Genomic DNA, 10,145 nt, shown 5'->3' on the forward strand with positions numbered 1-10,145 from the left:
CATCTAGGAAGGATCAGGGGCAGCTGTGGCTGCCCACTGCGGCCCCGGGGCCCCCACCACACTGCTCACCTCCCCCAATGCCTCCTGAGAGGACTAGAGTCCCAAGTTTACACACTATGTTAACAGAGTATTACAATCTGTTTACTCCCACTCTTACACTTGACTTTCAAAGTCCATTTAAGACCTAACACAGATTTATGCACTAAAACCAAGGATTCATGGAAAAGGGAAAAGGATACTGCTTACTAGGTATAGTTTCAGTTTGACAAGATGCAAAGTTCTGGACATCCATCTCACACCAATGTAAATACACTTAAGGCTAACGGACGAGACACCTAAAAATCGGTATGATGATCAAGTTTCTGTGTGTTTTTGTCCACAATAAAAAGAATTAAATGAATAAAACATTACTTCCAGATTTTGTTCTTGGGAAGAAAGTCTCTATCACGTCAGTTTTCAATGAATTTGCTGGCCTGATTTGAGGTATTTCTGAAAGCTGTCCTTTCCTCTAAACTCCATTACCTTTGTAGTATGGCTTCCGGACCAGTTGCAGCACGCTGGGAGCAAGGCTGAAGGCTGATGTGACTCCTGTCATCCGTACCTCTGGGACCTGTGTATTTTTAGGTCAAACCACATGGAAGTGCCAATATTCATGTTTTAAGCAATTTCATAGGATTACCTGTATTACAACAAAACTGGATACGAGCATATCCCCCCATGCATCAAATTTGCTGCCACAAACCACAGGCACCCTCTTGGTTGAAAACCTTCCAGCCAGCACCCAAGACTAATGATGCAGACAAGTGTATACCCACCTCTTTGCAGCTTTGAAAAACATGCCTAAGCAGAGTATTTTGAGTGATATTTTATTTAGTCATTTTTGTTTACAACTGAAACTCTGGGAATTCAAAATTAACATCCTTGCCTGTGAGCTTCTTATAGACACCAGAAAAAGTTTCCACCTACAAGGAAAGAAATAATTCATCACACAATTTTTAAACAAACACACACGTTCATCCTGAAGTCTCTTTGTGAAACTATGCCCAGATGGTCTTTCTCCTCAGCAACCAGCGACTGAGCAAACAGGAATACACCGGACATGCCCTCCGCATGCACCAACATTGGGGGACAGGTGTCCACACTACCCACCCCAGAGCTGTGCTCCCTGGGCCACATGGACAGAGCCCCTGGGGCCTAGGAGGCGTCCACATCAGTTACGCCTCAGGAAGGAGTCAAGTGGCAGCTCTTCCCAGATTCTAATCCACCACTGCCCCACCCTAAAGGAGCATGGCCTAACTGAAAGGCAGACGGTGGAAATACTTTACTTCCATTCTTCTAGTAACTTAAAAGATAAAAACTCCAATTTCTACAACATCCCTGATTTCAAACCCCGCACACAATGCAAAGGGAAGTGGGCCGAGGACCAGAGGAGAAGCAAGCTGGTCCTGAGCTCAGAGGCACTGGCTCGGCGGGGTGCAGACCGAGGCTGCAGGCAACCTCACGGCGTCTGGGCCTCTCACAGTAACGCTAACCTATTACCTTGTGCTCCACATTGTTCTGCTGTGCTTTGTCCAAATGGACCTTGATGAGCCGGCTGCCATCCAGCTTCACGCGGATCCTCTTGCCCACAATCTCACTCGGGAACACCAAGTCCTCCAGGATCGCATCGTGCACGGCTGTCAGGGTGCGGCTTGAAGGGCACGGCGACAAGGGTAAGAAATCTTGCAAGGCCACCATCTGTGAGCCCTAAGCACACCTGGGACATCAACAGCAGCAACGCCCCATTCCTGAAACCCAGCAACACCGGCTCAAGCAGGCTGCTTACGCTTGCTATATCACAGGAGCCGCTGCGGAGCCACAGCAGGTAACAGACACCGTCGGCGTGCTCCAGAAGGCTCTAACGGGGGACCTCGCACACACGCACCAACTCTGAGTAACCATCCCCAGGAACAGGAGACTGAGACTAACAAAGACTCTGAGTTTCACACATATTTCATTTATTTTTATTTGCATGACTTCCCGGCTAAATTATGGCAGTGACCCCTTCACTAGTGTTGCTCATGTCCAAAACTGTCCCCCAACCACATTGTCAAATTACCTAACATACCGACATGATCACATAATCTACCTACCAAAGATCCTTTAAGAGCGTTCCTTGGCCTCTGCAACAGCACACTCTTTCCTGTTCTCAACTGACCAAATAAAATATTCTCTACCTCAAAAGGTTCTATTCCGTCACCAGCTCTAGAACAGCCCCTCCCCGCCTGTGAAGGTCCCCAGTTTTCACCCCATTCCCTCAAACTGCCAATGGAATCTTGCTACTCTCCTGGTGTTACTTTAAGTTCACGGTCTGGGATCCCAAACTTTAAAGGTACCTGCGACGCATCACAGACATCAGGAACGAGCGAACAAAGAGACAGGTGTATTTCCAGCGTGTACAGAGCTGCCCTGGTCATGGAACTGGTCTAGGGCTGTCACCCCTCCGCAGACCACATGCTATCCCCTCACTTCCCATGTGGCAGTTCCCAGACACACCACACACACTTTCCAGGGACTTTCAAATGACTACAAAGGTCTTAGTGGTCCAAGGCCACAGGCAGCAAAAGCTCACAGGAAATCCACTTCCCAAAGCCTTCGTTCCTTTTCAGAAAGCAAATACGACAGATCTGAGTGCTACCCACTAATTAAGCATATTCTTAATTCTCACAGTGCTAGGAAGGCACACAGATACGGAAACCTAAACGTTACTTCCTTTAAAACATAAATTAGGATGGAATCAAAGCTAGCCTAGCGTCACCTCAGATTCCAACACTAAGGCCTCTTAAGAGAAAGAGTAACAGCAACGCGATGACCACAAACTGCTGAACGGCTTAACAGAAGAAAAAACTGATTATCTCAGCATTTAATAATCTGAGGCGAAAGATGGCTACTGAAGGAGGAACACAAATCTGAGGGCAGGAAACAGGAACGCAGCAGAACCACTGAGGCCCACCAGCCGGTCTCTGTGTGAAGGGGAGTGAGACTTCAAACGCCTCGAGGTCGCCCAGAACAGGAGTCGTACTGGTAACGTGGGAAGCACAGGTTTGGGATAAGGATGAATTAAGGCTGCAGATTTGGGAATCAGTCCCCTGGCTGGGGGCAAAGCAAAGGGTCTGTTTTTATACTCAAGTCCTAACTCCGGTCCTCAGTACTGAGATTACAAAACCACTTTTTAAGTATCATGACTAACAAACTAAATGTTCTATTTTCTCCTGTATCTTGATCTCTTGCAAACTATCTAGAATACAACAAAAAAATCCTAAATTCTCATGCTACTCCAACTGCCCATAAAACGAGTTCAAAGTACTAAAACCATGTAACTCCAGTTCGAAGCCTGGCACCTGCCTTCCAGCTCATCCACTACTCCCTTCCCGTCCCATCCCCACACGGGACACAGGACAAAGTGCCACCACCTGCTGCAGGGAGCCGATAACCCAAGTCAGTGAAACCAGGAACTTTAACAAAAACCAGAAGACCTAGATGAAGGAGCCAACTACCAATACTGAGTATATGCCAGGTAACCTCTAGGTCAATCAAGTTTGTAAAAGCTGTCCATCAGCATCTAACCTACAACAAAGAAGGTTCAACCCACGACGTCACCAACAGAAAAGCTAACTCTGCTGCCTCGTTTCACAGCGAAAATGCAAAGTGAACAAGAAACTCTGGTGCGCTTTCCCCCACAGCACGGACGGAACGGTTCCGTCTCACTGTTCTGGTCTCGGCCAGAGACGCTGAGCAAAACTTCACCTCTCATGACGGCAGTGACCTATTATACATCTACAGGAGTACATGTCGTTCTTGCCGCCAGAATTTTAAACCATTTTACATATAATTATAGAAAACACAAGTTACTCACTAAAAATTCCCATGTGAATGGGTTTCCTAAACACCAATATCTAACTATAGAAATAGGCTACAACTCTTAATTACAATCAACCCATGGAAACGAAGAATTGTTAGTAAGAGTGCTGCATACATTTTTAATGCTGATAAAAAACTCACCTCCTAGGACGCTTCTGCTTATTCTTTGTACGGCTTTTCCGAGTTGGCTTAGGCAGAATTCTCCTCTAAAAGGTAGTATTGTGGAAAAATAAAACAAGAAACCTTAGCTGGCAGGAAGCTAAGAACGGTCAGCCTGCTTTAAAGGCAAAAAGACTATCTAGAAAGCCAAGCGACCTAGAGCAACAAGTTCTGAGAAATCCCACGAAGTACTTTGTCATTTCTCGGCAATTCTTTCAGAACCCTTGATATAATACTGGGAAAAATCACTTTGCACCGTGATTTGACTGATCTCGCTTTTCCACATTTAATCAGTCCCACTGCCAAGATCAGCAGTGACATGCCTGCTGGGCCAGACTCCTCGCTCCTCGTTAGCCTCCCACCTCAGTCCCCACACTTCTGATGCACCAAGGCCAGATCTGAACCTTCCAACAGAACTTTCTTGACTATATTTACTTCTTCTAACATCAGTGCAGTTGACATATGGCATATTAGTTTCAGAGGTACAACACAGCAATTCAGCCATTACATTAGGAAATACCGTGGTGGATGTAGGTACCAGCTGTTGGCCCTCTTTCCTACGAACTATCCCTTACGTCCCCTTTCCTCCCAAGCTTGGCTCTGACTCGCTTGACAGTCAGGAGCCTCAGGCAGGTGAGTCTATCATGCAGAAAAATCAGGGCTCAGATCAACTACCTCTCAGTCTGATCGCCCAAGAATCCACTACACTTATGCTACTGTAAACACAAGAGACTACTCTGACATTAACAGCAGAAATTTACCTTTTTAACCCATTGCAAGCACAACTTTCCCCAGCACCAAGGGTTACTTTAATTATTCCAACCACCAACACAAAATCTAAACACAAGTAATTTCCATACAACTCACAAAATAATATGTTCAACATTACAACAGCTACCTGAGCAATAAAGACAACGTGTTTGCCACTGAACTTTTTCTCCAATTCACGAACTAGCCGGACTTGGATTTTCTGGAAAGACTTCAGTTGAGGAACGGGAACAAAGATTATAATAGCTTTCCGACCACCACCAACTTCAATTTCCTAAGGAAGGAAAAAAAAATCACACTATTGAGTTCATAACCCCATTCTTCCCACTCAAGCACCATACTGAGCACAACACTGAACGTGAACACTGTCGTACACGGACACCTGAATTTAAGAGCTCCTTTTTAAACCACGTTCCAGCTCGTTTCTCATTGCCGGGTACCGCAACTCAACTGGCAGGCTTCCTCATGCCTCACAAAAGTGACACAAAAAACTCTGTGAGGCTGTGTAACATTCCACTATGGGGAACAAATGTAAACTGCAAGCAAAAAAGAGGCTGGCTGTCCTCTGCACAAGCCTCTGCAAACGCTAAAACTGTCCAATGTTACTTTATCCAGCCATGAATTCAAAAATATTAATTTCCAGTAACATGTACCACTTTTGAATACAAAGTAAACGTAATCAAATTAGAAGCTAAGAAGTCTAACCTTGAATGTTGCAAGACGTGTTCACTTTTAGCGCAAACCTCTCTCAAGTCAACGGTAAGCGCGACCCTCCGAGAACTCACCTTTCTGCAAGGCGGTCTCACTCCGGGACAAAGGGGACAAAGCTGGGCCCCCGGACACCTGACACACCGCCCACCTACACGCCTGCTGTCCCGGCACGCCTGCCGAGGGGCCGCACGCCGCGGGCATGCGGGCAGCGGCCCCGGCCACCCGGACGCCCCCACGTGCGCTCAGGAAGCGGGCTGCGCGGCTCCCCCGGGGCCTCGGCACACGCACTCACCTTGGCTGCCGTTATATTCAGTTCCCGCAGCTGGGCCTTCAGGTCCGAGTTCATCTCCAGCTCGAGGAGGGCCTAGAGGAAGGGGGAAGCCGGCCGGGCCTCAGGGTCCCGCACGCCGCCGGGTCGGCCCGGTTCCGCCCGCGCGCGGCCGCGCCCCCCACCCCGGGGCCCCGTATGCCGCCCCCGCCCGGGCCGGCCCCCGGCACCTGGGAGATGCCCGACTCGAACTCGTCCGGCTTTTCGCCATTAGGTTTCACTATCTTCGCGCTGGAACTGAACATGGCCTCCTAGAAGCACAGGGAGCCAAGGCTGAAGCCCGCAGACGCCCGCCGCCCCGGGCCGGGCCCCGACATCCCCCCGCAGAGGCCATCCGGGAGCGCTGGCCGGGTAATCGGCCGTATCCCCGCCCGGCGAGCAGCACATGACACTCCGGAGCTGCCCCCCGCGCGTGCTTTCCTCAAAGTCGGCGGAAAACTCGCGCACAGAGAACGCCGCCGACATACCTCAGTGAGAGAGCCAAGGTCCGCTGGCTGGCGCCGGTCTGGGAAGAGACCGAGGTCTCGCGAGAGTCCGTCAAATCCCGGAGGCGGAAAGGAAGAGGCGGGAACAGCGCGAGGAGGGAGACCGGAAGAACCCTGGGAAACGGAAGCCTAGAAAAGCCCAGGAAGGGAGTCGGGGGATCTGTGCGCTGGCCACTCCTTTCCCCCAGGCACTTCCTCTTTGGCACCGGGCGCGGAAGTTCCTGGGTCGGACCTCGAGGTCGGAGGCGGCCGCCGTGCAGCCAAGTCGGGTCTGGGCTGGAAGCAGAAACCTGGGAACGCAACCTGGGCTCCCACGAAGATGGGAGTTTGAAAAAGGCAAACTGCCCAAGCAGTGGGAAGAAAGCCGAGGCTTGGGTTCCGTTCTGCCTGCAGGGAGCCAAATGAGATGATGCTTGGCAAAGCTCTTGGGAAACAAGTGCCTCACGAGTCAGGCGCTCTGGGCGCGCAGGCCTTCAGGGCCCGGGGCGACGGTGGGCGCCGTAGGGGGCGCCGCGCTGGGGCAGCCCCGGCCGGTGGAGGGGGGCCGCTCCGCTCCCGGAAGCAGGGGGCCCATTGCAAAGAGCAGATTGGAGACGCTGCAGTCCGGCTTTGCTTAGGACTGGCTTGACGAAGGTACCTGTTGAGACTTCTCAGACTCCTCACTGGGCTGCGATATAGCGATGGCTACTGAGCGTAAATAACCTGACTCGACCTCACAGTTGGCTGCTAAATTGGCATTACTGTCAATATATCAACTTCTAGCAAGTAGCCCCACCCACTGCCCTGGAAGCCCTTTGCAAATGGAAATAACCGAAGGGCAGCCAAGGAAGCTGAGGTGATCCGTGCATCTCCAAGAATATGTTAGGAATCTTACAACCTCCTAACTCCCTGGTTTTTAAAATAAAATGTACTTGCACTGCATTGTTCATCCACAGACAAGGGTTGACGATAACTCCGTTCCTACTCTTCAGCTCATGTGCACAGGCTTGATGACAGCCATTTTTCTGCGTACTTTGGGCCAATTTTACTTGTATGATCATCGATGCTACATAATGAGGCCCTTCTTCTCTTCTAGCCTCAGGCGGCATTAGCTTTCCCGAAATCCGTCTGCTGACAAGGAAGGTCAGGAAAGCCCTAAAGTGGTGCAAAGTAGGCGAAGCACACAATGAGAAATGTCTATATTAGGAAATCCATCTGTAAACCAAATGTTAAAAATGATTCTGTCATCTGTCCTTATCCCCAAGAGTACTCCTGAGTGGGCCATCTGGACCAGGGCAGCGAGGGAGAATTGAGAGGCCCCTGGACACCCACCCTGGCTGACCTAGAGGCTGAGAAGAGGTCAAGGTGTTGTCAGGTAGCTGCATCTAGGGAGGTTTCTCCTTGCGGACTAGATGAAACTTCATCCTGGAGGGGGAATGGTTCTTGACTGAAGGAGAAAACTCTTGAACAGGTCTGAGGAGTGTAGGTAAGGAAAGAATATTAGAAGTGAGAGTAGCAGTGAATGGCAGCAGCCTGCAGGCAGTGGAAAGCAAGGAAGAACAGAGGGAGGAAAGGGAAGCCTACTGAACTGCTCTGCTTGGGGCACTTCCCTTCCCAACTCATAAAGCCGGAGTACCCTGGTGTCCAGTGTCTGCTTGCATCTGCACGACTGGGAACTAAGTCCCTACCACCCCAGGACTTGGGGGAGCCACACAGCACTGGCTGGAGGAAGATCAAGTTCCGAGAACATTCAGAGGCAAAGAAAGGAGATTTTCAGACAGGCTACTAAAGAGTATGAATCCACAGCTGCGGTCCTGTCCTGTCACCCAGGCGACAGGAATTTGCAAGCCCAAATCAGAGATCTCAGTAGCCCTCTCCAAGATATGGGAACTGGGAACATATCAGTTAGGGCTCTTGTCCTGCCTTAAGATAGGTTGCTGGCTGATTACCAAAGAATATGTTAGGAATCTTACAACCTCCTAACTCCCTGGTTTTTAAAATAGAATGTTATTCTTCAGATGGGGCCCCTCCTGTTACTGTACTGCTTATATTTTGGCATTTTTCATCATAGGTAGGAAATACTAATGATGTTTCTTTCATGTCCCTGCCCTATCTCAAAGACAGCCTGCTGATGAGCAATGGGGCTGAGGAATAGAATTGGTGCCCATATTGTAGGATTTGCTGCAAAAAATTATATTTTAATCAATCTCATTTATATCAAGAGCAGACTTAGACCAAGGCTACAGCTAAAATTGAAAGAGAGGCAGGTGTCACTCCTATGGACCCAGAGCAAGGGATGTTTGCTATTTTTTAGCTTGGACACTGTTTATGTTTTTCTGTGTTCAGATTTCACAGGGGTCTTGTTATGGTCTTCATCAGTCGAGGTCACAGACTGGCGTCTTTTGAGTTGATATTCTCTGAAATCACTTGTACTCAACAGCACAGAGCCAAGACTTGCTGTAGGTGCCCCTGGGCTCTTGGACATGGGGGCTGCTTCTCTCTTCCTCACCCATTGCCAACCAAGGGTTTCAGTTTGCCTGCAGGGGGCTCAAAGAGTGATTAAGTACATGCGAATTTCATATAACTGGCAAAGGACAATATGTGAAAACTGATTATTGAATTTCATCTAAAAATCCTCATGTATGGGACAAAAGATTTCATATATATTACTAGTATCATTTTCTGTTACATGAGACATAAATTGTAGAATTCCAAATTCTTAGAATTCTGAGTAAAGGTAAGTATCCATTACTTTAATACTAATCAAATTGAAACTTCCTAAAGCCAATTAGAAATGTTATAAAATATAATGAGAGGATATAAAAATGAATACAATCAAATCTTTTTAAATAGGTGGGAAATATGTCAGATACTATACCTTTAAGCCACACCCAAAATGTCCACTGAAAATGTTCCATAGGTTTTCCATAGATTCCGTATTATTTTCAGCTTATCTGAATCCTGTTAGAACCATTTAATAAAATACACCAATATGTATAATTATAACAATGTAATCACAATACACTGCAACTTAAATCCCATGTTTTACATTACATACATTACATAAATCTTTAGCTATTTCATTTTAAAGAAGAAATCAAAGGGCTTGCCAGAAATCAAACATGTCACATCCCAAATTCCCAACTACACAATCTTCATTTATCACTAAAACACAAAATTACATTCTTTAAATTTATGTTAAAGTGATAGTTTCCAATTTCATTATAGAATGTGGGTTTCTTTACTCTCCTTTCTTAATGTAAATCTCATTAGTTAAAGTAAATGATCTCTGTTTAAGGATCAGTGTTTCTAAAAATTTGCACCTAGTAGACAAATAACTTCTGAAGCTCTAATGTACAACATAGTGATTATAATCAACAAAACAGTTATAAACTTCTAATTGGCTGAGAGACTACATATTAACTGTTCTCAACACACAAAAAAGAAATGATAATTATGTGACATGATAAAGGTGTTAGCTAACATTATAGAAATAATCATTGGTATTCGTATACAATACATAAATGTATATCAAAACAACATGTACACCTCGTACTTACAAAATATTATATGCCAATTGTATCTTAATTTAAAAAGTCAGTGTTTCTCCACCTTTAATGTGCAAAGGCATTGCCTGGTGACCATGGTAAAATATAGGTTCTGATTCAGAAGTTCTGGGCTGGGACCCAGTAGTTTACATTCCTAACTACCTTCCAGGTGATGCCATTGAGGCTGGTCCAGGGACACACTTTGAGTAACAAGGACTCAAATGTAATAAGGAATTACAATAGATGTAAAATCAGGGGACTTTAAGT

General features: G+C 47.1%; 1 protein-coding gene across 1 annotated transcript; it reads right to left on the reverse strand.

Annotated features, from left to right (window-relative positions):
• Positions 1–850: 850 nt before the first annotated feature.
• RPS7 (ribosomal protein S7) lies at positions 851–6,438 on the reverse strand. Its single transcript, XM_036881803.2, has 7 exons — positions 6,334–6,438; positions 6,037–6,117; positions 5,831–5,902; positions 4,958–5,101; positions 4,042–4,106; positions 1,540–1,690; positions 851–962 (listed from the first exon to the last, which is right to left on the reverse strand). Exons 2-7 carry the CDS (start codon positions 6,109–6,111, stop codon positions 885–887), a joined length of 585 nt encoding a protein of 194 aa, XP_036737698.1. The 5' UTR covers positions 6,112–6,117; positions 6,334–6,438; the 3' UTR covers positions 851–884.
• Positions 6,439–10,145: the final 3,707 nt, after the last annotated feature.

This window comes from Manis pentadactyla, chromosome 2 (assembly GCF_030020395.1).
Source record: "Manis pentadactyla isolate mManPen7 chromosome 2, mManPen7.hap1, whole genome shotgun sequence".
In the NCBI taxonomy this organism is placed as follows: Eukaryota; Metazoa; Chordata; class Mammalia; order Pholidota; family Manidae; genus Manis; species Manis pentadactyla.

Coding starts and splice junctions, on each gene's coding strand:
- RPS7 (XM_036881803.2), bottom strand. CDS start 6,111: ATGTTCAGTTCCAGCGCGAAGATAGTGAAACCTAATGGCGAAAAGCCG. Junction 4,107..4,957: donor ACGTTGTCTTTATTGCTCAG/GTAGCTGTTGTA, acceptor ACTACCTTTTAG/AGGAGAATTCTGCCTAAGCC. Junction 1,691..4,041: donor AAGCAGAAGCGTCCTAGGAG/GTGAGTTTTTTA, acceptor GTGCCCTTCAAG/CCGCACCCTGACAGCCGTGC.